Genomic DNA, 15868 nt, shown 5'->3' with positions numbered 1-15868 from the left:
CTTAACAAATAGATTTTAAGAAAATAAAATAAATGATAAAGATAAAAAGTAACTCTAAATATATATATATATATATATATATATATATATATATATATATATATATAAAAAGAGATATTAAATTACATCATGTAACTTAAGTAATTATTATATCATTTAATAACTTTATACAAAATGTAATTTTTATCGATCCAACTATTGAGTTATATTTTCATATTATTAAGATTGTTTGTGTCAAATTTTATGAAAATTGAATATTGAAGTAGGTAATCAAATTTTAAGTATATTTTGAAAATTTTATATTACGTTGATTTTAATTTGTATGAATGATGTAGCAAATAATTTTGGATTAATATGAAATTTTGTACATATGATCTATGTAAAAGAAACTTTCGATTCAACGGTGGATTCTTAAAAAAATATTATTGAATTGAAAAATTATTGAATGATGTAATTAGTTGTTCAAAGTTATACCGATGTAATTTGATCTCTCTTCATGTAGAGGACATATCATATGAAAGAAAACTATCTTATATGAGAGTAAGAGATTTAAATCTGAACTATACAACCAAACATGAACGATCAAGATATAATGTCATGTGACCACTTATAAAATCATGTGAGTTTTTTACATTAAAGCTCAATCATTCATGTATCAAAATTTAATCATTTCACTCTCTTGTAAGATATTTTCTCTTATATATCCTCCCTTTTATATATATATATATATATATATATATATATATATATATATATATATATATAATCAGAGCAATAAAGGTTTAAAGGATTTTAATACCAAAAAGGTCTTGGACGACAATATTCTTGTAGAGCTTAATGAAATTTATTAGTCTCTTAAATTTTAATTTATTTGTTATTATCAAAATTATGAAAATTTTAAAGAGTTAGACATAGTCTATTGTCTTGATTCTAACAATTGTGTGTTGAAAGAAACTTCCAAAGAGGAAAAGGAGAGCAAGTTGAACATGCCAAAGGGAGCAGAAAAGAAAGATAGAGTAATTCTAGGGTTCAAGTCTTGTAGACTTATACCCAATGTCGTTATTTAATTATCAAAACAAAGAATTAATATTGGAATATTAAGTTTTTTGAATAATGAATTATAGCCAATAGTTTTAAGACACATGGCAAATGAATTAAAATTAAAAAAAACTTAATCTTTTTGTTAAGTTTTAGTTTTCTTTTTCATTCAAATTTCAAACAATACATGTGCTTACAATCGAATAATTGTTCAATAGTAGTACGTACTGGCTTCAAGGTTGGGAAGAGGGAAATACTTATTCTCATACCTTTTGTCATACTTACACCTGTTTAAGAAATGATATAAAAATAGGTATAAAAAAGTGTGCAAATAACTCAATTAAAAAGATCCAGGTGAAATGGGATCGTAGAAATAGAAATACATCATCAAAGACAAACCTCCAAATTTGAAGAAATAAAAGCATATTTAAACCGAAGCATCCCTAATCAAGCCATTGGTTTCAGATTGTCCATTAACAGTTTAGACAAAATTGGCAAACTACCGCTTACAATTCAGTGAAGGTAAAGTATGGATAGTTTCAGAGGAATATATCTTAACTATAATCACATTTTGGAGAGAAATTTTCACACTTGGTTGTATTATATTACAATATAAAAGAAGGGGGTATAAATAAATAAATAATAAAAACAAACACATATAGAGTCTTTAACTAATGAGTCATCAAAATGTAGATGCCAAAAATAATTTGATATGGTCACATATATTCTATATTTATAACACCATGAAAGTAAGTAAACGGCATATAGTAGCTTTTTTCTGAATAATCCTCAATGCCAGCTAAACTGCAAAATATTAGCAATCAACTTTGCAGCAGGAAAACAAAACCCTTATCTTCTGCCATCTGTCTTTTCTGAATTGACTTTTATTAGCTTCCAACATTCTCTCTGGACTTCCATTCCATTCTGCAGGTAATCTGTAAATCATGCACAATTAGGCCTAAATAGTTATAACCATATAGATAGCTTGTGTAATGTCTGAGAGAAAACATAACTCATAGGATTTTTTTATCGACAAATGTTAGTTGTTAGTTTTTGTTAGTGGAGAATTTTAACCCGCGACCTCTCCCCCTTCCCTTCTCCCTTAACCATTCCACCAACCTTATATCTCCAAACAGAGCTTATAACTTATAGTATAAGGAAACTTACATGGGAAAAGCAAATGAATGAGTACTGCTTATGCTATCATTAGAGTGATGAGAGGCACTGCTAGATGTTGTTGCAGGAGCAGCATATGGTGATGGGCCTACATCACAGGAACAAGTAGTCTCTTGAGGATCATTTTCTTGTCTTTTGCCTGAACCTGATGGACTGTGTGAGTTAGCAATCTCAGATCTACACATGATTGTGTCAGCAACTTGTACACAATCTGAACAACTTGGAAACTCCACTCTGCTGCCAATTGTACCCAAAAATGAATTTATTTGCCAATTCTTGAAAGATCTTGAAAATTCTGCTTCCTTTGTTAATGCCTATGAATTGTAAAAGACAAAATGGTTCAGCAAAATTCCGGGGTAACATTTTCATTCAAGGATGACAATTAACTTGTCCTCAATAGTCACTACATTTGCAGTTAATGTCAAGGAGACTAGAGGTTTGAGTTGAGTGAAGTATGGAATAAGTATAATGGCAAATAATATTTGCAATTGATTCATCTTAAATCTTAATCATCAAATCCAAATACAGTTAATATTTTTTCTCACACACTTGTTATAGGAAGAAATACTGGGGTCCATCCCGAAAACCAAACAGTAAAATGTAACATCGATATAACTTTTGGAATTAGCTCTAAAATGTATGTCATTCTAAATTGTAGATATAAAATAGACTACAACTGTTCTAGGTTCACACTCTTAAGTCTTAACTAACATTTAAGAACAAGATTACTTTCATTATAGCATGGTTGCAGTATTAGAATGTATAATTTTGTTATGCGCCATACTTTTCTGAGCCAGAAGACTTTACTCACCGAGTCCTAAATTGTAGCTACAAATGTGACAAATCAGTTCAGAAATAAAGCAAGTCCCTTTCAAGAGACAATTGTATTATCAGGATTCAGTTCAGTAGCTAAAACTTCAATTTAATAATTGAAACAAATAGTGCATTTGGTGATTATCATAACAAACAATGACTATATTATCTTAAAAAAAAGCAAATAAACAATGTTATGTGGTACGAATGACTTTTCACAAAGTGTTACCAAAGATTTTTTAATCAATCAAGAGAGAGACAAAAGTTGTTTAAAGAAATTAAAAAAAAAATCTATTTTTAAAAAAATTCCACTTTCTTGTGTTTGACCAAATTAATAAGCATTTTCCATCAAATAATTGGCTGTCATGTTATGGTTCAAGAAAATTTTGATGATCCAAACCGCAATGAATTTTCTAAAAATGCTTTTTCATGGTCCTTCTCTATTATTCTCCAAAATTTCAAACAGGCCATGACCAAATATAGATTATAGACTTGAGTAGCCAGTAAAGCACACACGTTTCTAAACAAGTAAATGAAAGCTGACAGAATCAAAAGTTCAAAACCAAACAGAAGATAACATATAAACAGAGAAAAAACAAAAAGACTTTCTCATTAATGCTTCTTTTTCTTTCCCATAAAAGCAAATCAGAGTTTTTGTTCTCTTGGTATTGCATTTTCTTATAACTGACAAGGACACACATAAAGCTAATCTATCCTTTTTCTAGTAGTGTAAGTAGAGGTGGTGCTGCACCTAGTTTTGTATGTCCTTTAGTAGTTCAGTGGCAGTGTAGATGGCAGGAGGTAACTCCCTATATGATTATTAAGTCTTGTTTCAATCTTTTATCAATCATACAATCAAGCATATGAAACAAAAGAGAAGATGTACATTGATGTAGGGGGTTTCACCAACCATGCTAAAAGAGAAGACGAGTCCACAGTATATTTTATATTGCTTAGAATATAAGTATTAATGTCTTAGTGGCAATATTCTAAAAAACAATTAACTCCTCGTCCAAAGACGTAAAATGCACAAGGATGAGATTAAAGTGTCTCACCTCTCTAATGGTCTCTGGTATTGTCTTCTTTGTGAGGTGGTCAATTGAAATATTGTATCCTGAATCCTCTTCACCATCCATCACTAAACCTCTTGAATCATAAAATTCCATGGCATCCTTAAGGGTAAGAGGTTTAGATTCATACTCTGGCCCATTTGAATTGATTGACATTGCTTCCATAGTTCTTAGATTTGAATCTCTTCTGGTGTTCAAGTCATTCTCAAAGTGACATGACATTGGATCATGATTTACTGCACAATCTTCTGACATACACTTGCCTTCTGGTGACACTCCCTTACCAATGCAAGTATCCTTGACAAATTGCTGATGTTCCTCTTGAATAAAAACAACAAGCTCAGGTATATCATAGTCCATGACATTTATTCCTGCAGAAAAGTTCTTTCCCTTGCTATACCTTGACAAGTCTCCTGAAGCATTAGTAAAATGCCCTACGTTGAACAACCTCTTTATTGGAATCTCCCTTGTCCTAAAACTATTATTAGTATTACTCTCCAGTCTGTCCCTTATAATTTTATTGTGTTCTTGACTTCTTTGATCTTCACAATGAAATAAATGTGCATGTTTCATGCTGCGTCCTCTTGAATTTTTCATCTTGCCAAAATTATCACCTTGTCACTACTGCATTGCAAAAACTGGTGGTGAGGTTTGCAGGATAGAATTTGATTGGAAAATAATGGTTCACAGTTCACACAACAAGTAGCAATATGCAACCCAAACAACAGAAAGGTTTTAAAACCGTTGCAATTGCGATTTTGTCAAAATTGTTGACATTGCAGAAAATTACATGCAAATACGGCTGATGCAATCAAAATCACAGTCATGGAACATTTTTTAAAACCTTCATAGTTGAACTTGAACTTGTTGGCCTATTGATCAGGAACATTTTAGATGCTAAGAACATACAAAATGTGACAACGCACTTGAACATAAGTAATTAGATTAACATTATATCATAAAACTTTATAAATATTTGGGTGTAATGTAATCTTTAACTGCTTTCTCTCTGTTGATGCCAATTTCATTCAAAGAATTACATTTACAGATGAGAGGACTGAAGAAAATTACTTCATTTACACTAGACCCTAGGTTAGTTTGGTATTCCTTTAAAACGGCAGGTGGAGAATTTATATATGAAAATTATTTTAAAAATAATAATTTCTAATTTTTCTTGATGGAAATTTCTAAAAAAAATTAACAATAATTTTAAGGGGATACCAACTGTAGGGGAAAATGACTACGTACCCTTGTAATTGTCCAATTCAAGGGGCCAAAGGATTGGCAATCACTTTCAGTTTTCAGGGAAATCATTATTTTTTTTTTGCTGCAAACTGGTAAATTACTTTGATTTCCTATGCTTATCTTGTTTGAAAGTGATGAAATCAACGTATGAAGGAAAGGAAAAATAAATTTGAGCAAAGAAAAAAAAAAAGATGAAAGAGAATCCTATCTGTGCAAACTATACAATATTTAAAGATAGATAACAAAGGATGATGATGGGAAGGATATATAGTTCCAAGACAGAATGATCAAGAGAATCTTCTAGGGAATGGAAGCCTGTAACGTAAAGCAAGATGAACATAGATAGTCTAAATTTGCGGGGTATAAAATAAAAAAATAAAAAAAATCCCAGAAATCATATCACTGATGAAAGAAGAATGAGACTTTAGGCATGGCAGAAATGCAGATATCCAAAAGCTACCTTAAAATCAAGAATGGAATTGTGTTCCTTAACATTCTCAAAAGAAATAACTCATGAACAAGCCCAAAGAAGTATATTTATGCAAATTGATAAAACAAAACACGAAGGAACAAAATAGTCATAATCAGAGTTATATGAATCCAATTCCAATTACCAATATGTGATGTCTCCGAAACAACTCAAAAGTCAAAACTTTCTCCACAGCATCATCAGTCACATGCTTGGTTTATGCCTTATGGATCATTTGCAACTCCAGTTACTAGCCGCTAGAAAGAAAACGCAGAGTTATGGCCTCACTAGTTTCAATAGAAACGGTAATTAGTAGAAAAAAAAAACAGAAATTAAAAAAAGTGGAAAACATTAAATGGACGGTTCAAAATAATTAATATCCTTAAAACAAACACCAAACAGCCAGATTTTCCAACAACATAGATATTGCTTGTATATCCTCTAGCATGCTTCATACATGTCATGCGTTTCGTGGTTTCTTATGGTTCTTCTGTCCATTCCTCTGAGACACGCTCTTGCTGTTTGGTGACCAAGAAATTCGCATGATAACAACAAAAAGTAAAATGAAACTTTTATGAGTTTTAAATATATGATTTTTTTTTTTGTGGGGTGTGTATTTTTCTTGGTAAAAGGGTGTGTATTTTTCTTGAACGTGATGCTTTAAACTGAATAATGATGGTGATTCATTTCAGTGAGTAAATGTGTAGGTACATGTATTAGAAAATTTTGTAATTTTGATATTTTTATAGCCATTAATTAACTTTCCATAAGAGATTGTTGCCCAAGGAGGAAGGTTTCGTTCAATGAGTTTACCCCTCTGCCCTCTCTTCTTTTCTGTGTCATCACTCTCTTCTTGTCTGTCATCATCCATGCTTATGGTTATGATGTTTTCTTATTTAAGAAGAAACACAAAATAGTCTTTCATTTTGAATTGGGACCCAGTGCACATTTTTTCAACTTTAATTCCACATTTAATTAGAGGAGATTTTTCAACCTTGTAATGGTTTCTTTAAAAGTAAATCAGAATAAATATAGTTAGATAGTTTATTTTTAAAAAAAATTGTTAACAAATATTAAAATTACTAATTAAAGGATTTTTTTATAGAATTACTAATTGAAGGATTAAAATAGACTATTAATTACAAAACAAAAATATTAGTTTTATTACAATATAAAAAGAGTTTAATAACTATTCATTAATAATAATAAAAAATCATCGTTGGTATAACCTCTAAGGTAATTATTATAAAGCTCAAATAACTTACTAAACATGATAATTTGTGATTTAATGACATTGTAAAATTATTGTATAATATAAATAAGTAACATGTTTTCTCATATATAAGAATTTAATATTTTTTATAAAATTTATATCTTTCTTTTGAAACTAATTACATACAATATCAAAACAATCATATTTAATCTTTTTAATTTGTCCTTCATTAAAACAAAATTAATTTGTCCTTAGATCACTAATTACTAGAAAAAACATATATTTCAAGTATGGACATATATCTTCACTTATATGGTATTCAGTCTTTCTATTCCTATGAATACTAATATGAGACTTTACCTTGGGTTAAAATGTGATGTTAAGTTCACTTGAGTGTTGTTCATGCCTGTACAAATCTATCCGGAATTAAACCCCTATATTTCCCAACAATTGTTATCAGAATCGATGGTTTGACTTCCCAAGATTGCATTTGAAGAGGAAGATGAGTTGGAAGCCAAAATCCAATCATATCTAGGATTGGAAGTCAAGAGGCGAGTTGACTTTATTATTTCACCCCAACTCTTAACTAACATCTTCAACAAACTACATCAACGTCCAAACAAATCAGACATATAGAAACTCAACTGATTGGTTGTTGCCCTTAAGATCTCAACCTCATATTAAACCTAAGGAAGTGTTTGCTTCAGTAAAAAACATCATACTTTATCATACAGACGGTCTAAAGGGAAAACTAACAACCCAGTATGAAAAGACGAGATGGATATTGACACTTAAAAGATTGAGCTTCAAAAGTTAACTCTGGTCAAGTGGTAGAAAGAAGGTGTGCCACAGATTGATCCCTTCTCTTATTCATCTTCGAAGACCTTCAATTGTCTGATGGCCACCTTCAATGTGGTTCTTCCTTGGAATCATGCTTAGTTTAGGAAATCCTTCTACAGATAGGACATCTACCTTGAAGATCTAGACATGAGTCCAACCTTCGCAAATTATTATGGCTCATAGTTGCTGAATGTAGCTCCATGTGGAGCTTGTAGGCCTTGGATCTTCTTCACCATTGGAGTCCTTTTCTTCTTGAAGATCAAAGGAAGTGGAATGGAGAAGGAGAAGAGGTGATTGGAGACGTCACTTCAAGGAGAAGATGAGTCAAGAACAAGCTCACCAGCATAGGAAGTCATGGATAAGAGCGTAGGAGATGAGTGGAGGGAGAGGAAGAGAAGGGGCATGGAATTTATACCTCAAATGAGATCTGAACTTTGAAGTGTAATTTCTCAAATGATCAAAGTTGAAAAAATGCACACACAAGGCCTCTATTTATAGCTTAAGTGTCACACAAAATTGGAGGAAAATTTGAATTTCTATTCAAATTTCACTTGAATTTGAATTTGTGGAGCCAAATTTGGAGCCAAAATTTCACTAATTATGATTAGTGAATTTTAGATATGGTTCAGCCCACTAATCCAAGATCAAGTCCAAGATTCTCCACTAAGTGTGTTTAGGTGTCATGAGGCATGTAAAAGATGAAGGACATGCACAAAGTGTGACTATATAATGTGGCAATGGGGTGTAGCAAGCACATGATGCATAAGGTGTGACTATAAGATGTGACAATGAGGTGTAGCAAGCACATGCTCACCTCCCCCTTGGGATGGTCCAAAATTTAATTGGATTGGACTTCTCCCAATTCAATTAAATTTCTCTCTCAACATACACATCAAATAGTGCACTTAATGTATATGAAATTACAAAACTACCCCTAATACAAAAACTAGTCTAGGTGCCCTAAAATACAAGGGCTAAAAAATCCTACATTACTAGGGTACCCTGCCTACACTATGGAGCCCTATATACAAGGCCCAAAAATAATGAAACTCTAATCTAATATGTACAAAGATAAGTGGGCTCATACTTAGCTCATGGGCCGAAAATTTACCCTAAGGCTAATGAGAACCCTAGGGCCTTCTCCTGCATCTATGACCTAATCTTCTTAGAGTCTCCTAGTCATGGCTCTGGTGATGGGTCCCCTCCTTGGGAAGATTGCATCATCCCCTCCCTTTTGAAGAGGATTTTTCCTTAAATCTGTAAACCCCTCATCATCTGAATTGGCTACACCTGCAAAAGGAACCAAGTTAGTAATGTTAAAGGTGTTGCTAACTCCATACTCCTCTGGGAGTTCTAGCCTATAAGCATTGTTGTTGATCCTCTCCAAGACCTGAAAAGGGCCATCACCTCTGGGGCTAAGTTTGGACTTTCTCTTAGTAGGAAATATATCCTTCCTAAGATGGAGCCAAACCTAATCCCCTTTATTAAGCACCAACTCCTTCCTTCCTCTATTGCCTTTAGCTACATACACCTTTATTTGGTTCTCTATTTGGTTCCTAACCCTCTCATGTAATTTCTTCACAAACTCTGACCTAGATACCCCTTCTTTATGTATAAAAGAAGTGTCAAGTGGAAGGGGAATAAAATCCAAAGGTGTGAGAGGATTGAACTCATAGACAACCTCAAAAGGTGACTGTCTGGTAGTTCTATGAACCCCCCTATTATAGGCAAACTCCACATGAGGAAGGTACTCATCCCAAGACTTGTGATTGCCTTTTAGGAGAGCCCTTAACAATGTGGATAAAGATCTATTCACTACCTCTGTCTGCCCATCAGTCTGTGGGTGACAAGTGATGGAGAAAAGGAGCTTAGTTCCTAGCTTAGCCCATAAAGTTTTCCAAAAAATGGTTAAGGAACTTAGCATCTCTATCAGACACAATAGTCTTAGGCAAACCATTAAGCCTTACAACTTCTCTAAAAAAATTCTTGAGATGTGACTAGCTACCTTGTGGCATGGTATGAAATGTGCCATCTTGCTAAACCTATCCACCACCACAAAGATAGAGTTTATACCTCTCTGGGTCCTAGGAAGCTCAAGGACAAAGTCCAAAGTTATATCTACCAAGGGTGTAGATGGAATGGGTAAGGGTGTGCATAGCCCATGAGGCATCACCCTAGACTTGGCTTGTAAAAAAGCCACACACCTAGTGCAATACCTATGGACATCTTTTTTCATATGGGGCCGAAAGAATTTTTCCTTGAGGAAGACAAGAGTCTTATTAATTCCAAAATGCCCCATTAGCCCACCCTCATGGCTCTCTTTGACCAGCAACTTTCTAATGGATCCTTGGGGTATACAAAGCTTTCCCTCCTTGAACAAATACCCCTTAGCAATGTAGAATCAATCTTGGGCCTTGTGCCCACAACTAGAATAAATGGGAGATAAGTACTCATAAGAAACATACAATTCTCTTATGTTATGAAATCCTAAAATTTGAGCTCTAAGGGAAGATAGCAATGTGAGTCTCCTAGAAAGAGCATCTGCAACCACATTGGTCTTTCCCTTTTTGTATTTGATAACATATGGAAATTGCTCTAGGAACTCTACCTATTTTGCATGCCTCTTGTTTAACTTGCATTGCCCTCTAATGTACTTAAGTGATTCATGATCACTATGAATAACAAACTCCTTGGAAACAAGGTAATGTTCCCAAGTTTAGAGGGCTCTAACTAAGGCATAAAGCTCCTTATCATATGTGGGGTAGTTGAGAGTGGCACCACGAAGTTTCTCACTAAAGTAAGCAATAGGGTGCCCACCTTGCAATAACACAGCTTCCACACCTACACCAGAGGCATCATACTCTAGCTCAAAAGTTTTAGAAAAGTCAGGGAGAGCTAGAACGGGTGCCTTGGTGAGATTTTCTTTAAGCAAAGCAAAGGCTTGCTCTTGTCTCTCACCCCATGTGAATGCCGCATTCTTCTTCACCAACTCATTGAGTGGCAAAGCAAGTGTAGAGAAATTAGGAACACAACTTCTATAGAAACTTGCCAACCCATGGAAGCTCCTAATATCTCCTACACTTTTTGGGGTAGGCCACTCTTGAATGGCCTTGATTTTCTCAGGGTCCACATGGATCCCATTTTTGCTAACCACAAAACCTAAGAAGACTACACTATCGACACAAAAGGTGCATTTATCTATATTAGCAAAGAGAGTGTGTTTCCTAAGAACTAAAAGAACTTGCCTTAGATGTCCTAAGTGATCATCTAGGTCCCTACTATAGACTAGGATATCATCGAAATAAACAACTACAAACCTACCTATGAACTCCCTTAGGACATGATTCATTAGCCTCATAAAGGTGCTTGGTGCATTAGTGAGCCCAAAAGGTATCACTAGCCACTCATACAACCCAAACTTGGTCTTGAAAGCGATTTTCCACTCATCACCTTCTCTCATCCTTATTTGGTGATAACCACTTTTAAGATCAATTTTGGAAAATATATTTGCACCATGCAACTCATCAAGCCTAGGAATGGGGTGCCTATATTTCACAGTTATGTTGTTAATGGCCCTACAATCTGTACGCATTCTCAACTTACTATCTTTCTTTGGCACCAACAACACAGGCACAACACAAGAACATGGGCTCTCTTGGACCAAACCCTTCTCCAACAATTCCTTAACTTGGGATTCAATCTCCTTGGTTTTTTGAGGATTAGTCCTATAAGCTGGCCTATTAGGAAGGCTTATTCCTAGGACAAAGTCTATTTGGTGTTCTATTCCCCTAAGAGGAGGCAACCCAGGGGGTATCTCTTTGGGAAATACATCACCAAATTCCTGTAAGAGTTCTTGGACCTTTAGGGGAATGGTCTCAAGTGGGGGAATTGTGGAAGTGCTAAGGGAAGTCTCCCTTGAAAGGAGAAGGTAGAAAAATTGCTTGAGAAGAAGACCTCTCTTAATATCTCCTTTTGTTGCAAAATGACTCTCCTTTTTTAGAACTTTCTTATAGGAACATCTTCCCTCTTTTTCCTTCTCCTTGACTTTTGGAGCTAAGGGCTTACTATCCTTTTTTTTCTTTTATTTTTCTAACTTTTCCTCATCCCTCTTGTCCTTTATTGTAAGTTGATCCTTAGCTACCTGTGAAGGTGTTTGAGGATGCAACACAAATTTAGTGCCAAGATGGGTGAGGGTAATCTCATTAGTTAGGCATTTGTAAATGATTTTCCTATCAAATTTCCATGACCTTCCTAAAAGAATATGCTCTGCCTCCATGGGAACTATATCACAATTAACTTCATCCTTATATGTCCCAATGGAGAAAGGTACCTTCACTTTTTGGTTAACTATCATTTCCCCTTGCTCATTGAGCCATTAAATTTTATAAGGTTTTGGGTGGGGAATGATAGTGAGGTTCAACTTGGAAACTAATCTTGTGCTACAACAATTGCAACAAGATCCACTATCCATAATGAGAGAAAAAGTTTTATCTGAAATTTTGCATCTTGTATGAAAGATGTTCTCTCTTTGGGATTGAGATAGATCACAAGATTGACCTCCAAGGAGCCTTCTAACCATTAGGAGGTCACCTTCTTCATGGGGGTAGACTTCCTTACTAGACTCTTCACCCCTTACATCATTTTCACTTCCACTAGGAAGGCAAGAAGTAGTCTCCTCTTGACTACTATAAATGTCTCGACCCCTCATAATCATTGTTTTCTTTGTGGGGAAATGAGAGGAAATGTGACCTTTCCCAAGACATTTGAAGCATTTAATGTTGCTAGTCCTTGCTTGGGAACTAGTCTTAGGGGTGGATTTCTCTATGGTCGTACCCTTATCTTCCTTGGGTTTTGAAGGTGCAGCCCCCAAAATTTATTAGGCTTGGTCCTTCCTTGGATAAAAGTGAAAGCCATAAGATTTTGAAGAAGGATTTCTTTTAAGTTGTTGCTCCACTCTTATACAAAGTTGGACTAGCTCATCTAGGTCCCTATATGGAAGGAGTTCAACCTTGTCCCTCACTTCCATATTAAGCCCACTAAGGAACCTAGCTATGCTTGTTCTTTCCTCCCCCCTAAGTCCATCTCTTAAAAGGAGTACTTTCATTTGTTATCTATATTCTTCAACACTCATACTCCCTTGTCTAAGCCTTTGGATCTTATCCATAAGCTCCCTTTCATAGTAGGAGTGAATGCGCCTCTTCCTAAGGGCACTCTTAAGATCATTCCAATACTCTACTGGAGGATCCCCATGAATCCTTTGTTCCTTAACGAGGGAAGTCCACCAATAGAGGGCATACCCTTGAAAGCTAAGGGTAGCCAATGGAACTTTTCTCTCTTCGCTAATATGATGGCAAGCAAAAAGTTGTTCAACCTTCATTTCCCAATCTAGGTAGGCCTCAACATTATCTTTTCCATGGAAATATGGGAGGCTAATGTTAACCTATTGAGGCATTCTATCCTTTTCCTTTTCTTTGGGAGTGATGTTTAGTATGTGACCTATGGTGTCCTCTATAATAGTCACTAAGTTCTTCACTTAAACTCTTGCAAGAGTTATGACTACTATAGGAGACATGTTTTTCTCTTTTCATTTCTTTTATTATTTTTCTTCTTTCTTCCTCTCTTTCATCTTGACTTATTTCTTCCACTCTTTTTTTTCCTTTTTCTTTTCTCTCTTGTTTTTCTTTCTAAAATTTAAGGGATCTCAACTCATCTAATATCTTATACAGGGGGTCCTTAGGAGTAGAACCCTCACCATTAACACTAGATGAAGAATAAAGACTCATGTTGGTTCCTAAGTTGTGATTCTTTCTTGTTGGGGGTTTGAAAACAAAAGGTAAAAGAATCTATGGTTTAAACTAGCCAAAATAAACACTAAAATATGTGTGAAAGATAAGGTAAAAACTAATTGGTAAAAAGCAAGCTATCTAGGCGGTTTGACAATGGAAGGTAAAGGAAATTTAAAGCAAGCTAGACGGTTTCCTATGTGAAGGCTTGGATGATCCTTTGGAGGTCCCAATTAGCTCTTCACTTAGTCTACATGGTTTACACTAAGATATTATACACAAATAGAGGTTTGGGTGGTCTTTTGGAGACTCCCAATACACCCCTAAAAAATCTCCAAATACAAGAAATTGCAATAGAAAAAAAATTCAGCACTCAATTGTTCTATTACAACAAATTTAACAAAGCAATTAAGGTCTTCAAATTTGTCTTCAATGCTTGTTTGTTTACTCAAGTGTTTCACTCAAAATTTGGTGAGGCTTTGGTTGCTTCAAATCCAATGGTTCTCCAAGGATGTTTAACCTCCAAGACTCAAAAATATTCCTTCAACCAACGCACCAATTTCCTCTTCCAATCTTTATTGTAAGCAACACTTGAACAAAAAAAAAAGACAAGCAAGAAACCAAAAGATGAAATGAAAGCTAAATCAAAAGGAAATTTAACGTGACATTAATTCAATGAGATTCAAGAAAAAAATAAAGCAAAAGGAGATCACCACAAGCCAAGGTGGAACACAAAGGAAGTCCTAGAATGGCACTAGACTAGATTGACAAATTAAAAACAAGACTCAAAGCAAAATTCTAGTTATGTAAATTTAGCAACACATCTAAAAGATAAAAAACTCCAAGGAGTCAAATAGGTTTTTAGTACAACTCAAAATAATGAAAAATTTTCAAGCAAATTAAGCATACACATTTTTTGTTGTTGTTCTGGATGTGCATTTTGATGTTAATCTTTATCACCTTTTTTTTACTCATTTATTTTTCTTTTTTGTTCATTCTTTTTCCATTGTTTTCTTCCAGATGTATATTTTATCTAGTTAAAATTTCAGCTCAAAACTCAAAGTATTCAAGCCATGGTGGAGTTAAGAAGACAATGTGCCAAAACTGGCAGCAACCAGAATTTCAACCTAGAAATTAAGAGTAGTGTTTATGTTGCTTAAGGCTTGGATAGTTACAATTTGTATTTGCTTATGTTCAATTGTCTTAAATAACACAATTAAAGAGAGCTTAAGACTTATTTTGATTCACAAATCTAGCCCCAACTCAGCACCACAACTCAATTTCTTCATAAGCATCATATAGGAAACTTAGAAAACAAAAAAAAAGTTCAACAACAAGACTACTTCTAGGAATTGATTTAGAACATGTTATGAACTAAATAACATGCATGAATTAAAATCAAAATTCAAATGATAGGATAAGAATTTCAAGAATACATGAACAAATGTATCTAGAATTCAATCAACAAAATCAAAATTGAACACAAACTTAGAACATAATGTGACAATTATTATGACTAAACATGACTCTAAGACAACATGAATGAAGCGATTTACACTTAGATTTTTGTGTTTTATTTTCTAATCAATATTTTAAAGAAAATTGAGATCTAAAGGTTTAGCACAAGAATATTATGACTGAAAACGATAGAACCTAAAATCAACACAAAAACATGATTCAAGGGTAGATCTATAAAATTTGAACCATAGAAATGCAAGAACAAGTGTAGATCTAAGATTTAATCGGTTTATTTTTTTAATATACTATAAACAACACCAAACCACAAGAAAATGGAGGAGATACATAGAGAAGAAGATGAAGAACAAGGAATTAAAGTGAATTTACTAACAAAAAAATAGATGAAGCAAAAGAACATCACCTAGATGAAGATGCTCTTGATACCACATGATGTAGCTCCATGTGGAGCTTGTATGCCTTGGATCCTCTTCATCAATGGAGTCCTTTGCTTCTTTAGATCAATGGAAGTGGAATGGAGAAAGAGGAAATGTGATTAGAGACGCCACTTCAAGGAGAAGATGAGTCAAGAACAAGCTCACTACCATAGGAAGTCATGGAAAAGAGCTTGAAGGTAAGAGAAGATGAGTGGAGGGAGAGGGAGAGAAGGGGCATGAAATTTATGCCTCAAATGAAGTCTTAACTTTGAAGTTTAATTTTTCAAATGATCAAAGTTGAAAAAATGCACACACAAGGCCTTTATTTA

The 15868-nt window shown here is 34.2% G+C and overlaps 1 protein-coding gene across 2 annotated transcripts; it reads right to left on the bottom strand.

Moving 5' to 3' along the window:
- Positions 1–1678: 1678 nt before the first annotated feature.
- LOC114416644 lies at positions 1679–6576 on the bottom strand. 2 transcript variants are annotated; one of them, XM_028381594.1, is made up of 5 exons: positions 6269–6576; positions 5957–6098; positions 4083–4721; positions 2206–2528; positions 1679–1973 (listed from the first exon to the last, which is right to left on the bottom strand). In XM_028381594.1, the coding sequence occupies exons 3-5, from the start codon at positions 4692–4694 to the stop codon at positions 1853–1855; spliced, it is 1056 nt and encodes a 351-aa protein (XP_028237395.1). In that variant the 5' UTR covers positions 4695–4721; positions 5957–6098; positions 6269–6576; the 3' UTR covers positions 1679–1852. The 2 variants fall into 2 exon arrangements, with proteins under 2 accessions (XP_028237395.1, XP_028237394.1); XM_028381593.1 differs by having other exon boundaries at positions 5957–6068.
- Between the last annotated feature and the right edge of the window lie 9292 nt (positions 6577–15868).

This window comes from Glycine soja, chromosome 6 (genome assembly GCF_004193775.1).
Source record: "Glycine soja cultivar W05 chromosome 6, ASM419377v2, whole genome shotgun sequence".
Lineage (NCBI taxonomy): Eukaryota > Viridiplantae > Streptophyta > Magnoliopsida > Fabales > Fabaceae > Glycine > Glycine soja.
The sequence above is the reverse complement of the archived record's forward strand: the minus strand, read 5'-3'. Positions and strand labels throughout refer to the sequence as shown.

Bases quoted from the DNA above. Each gene is read 5' to 3' on its own strand.
- LOC114416644 (XM_028381594.1), bottom strand. From the start codon at position 4,694: ATGAAAAATTCAAGAGGACGCAGCATGAAACATGCACATTTATTTCAT. The intron at 2,529-4,082 runs GTGAGACACTTT...TACAATTCATAG, and splicing joins TACCAGAGACCATTAGAGAG to GCATTAACAAAGGAAGCAGA. The intron at 1,974-2,205 runs GTAAGTTTCCTT...CATGATTTACAG, and splicing joins CATTCATTTGCTTTTCCCAT to ATTACCTGCAGAATGGAATG.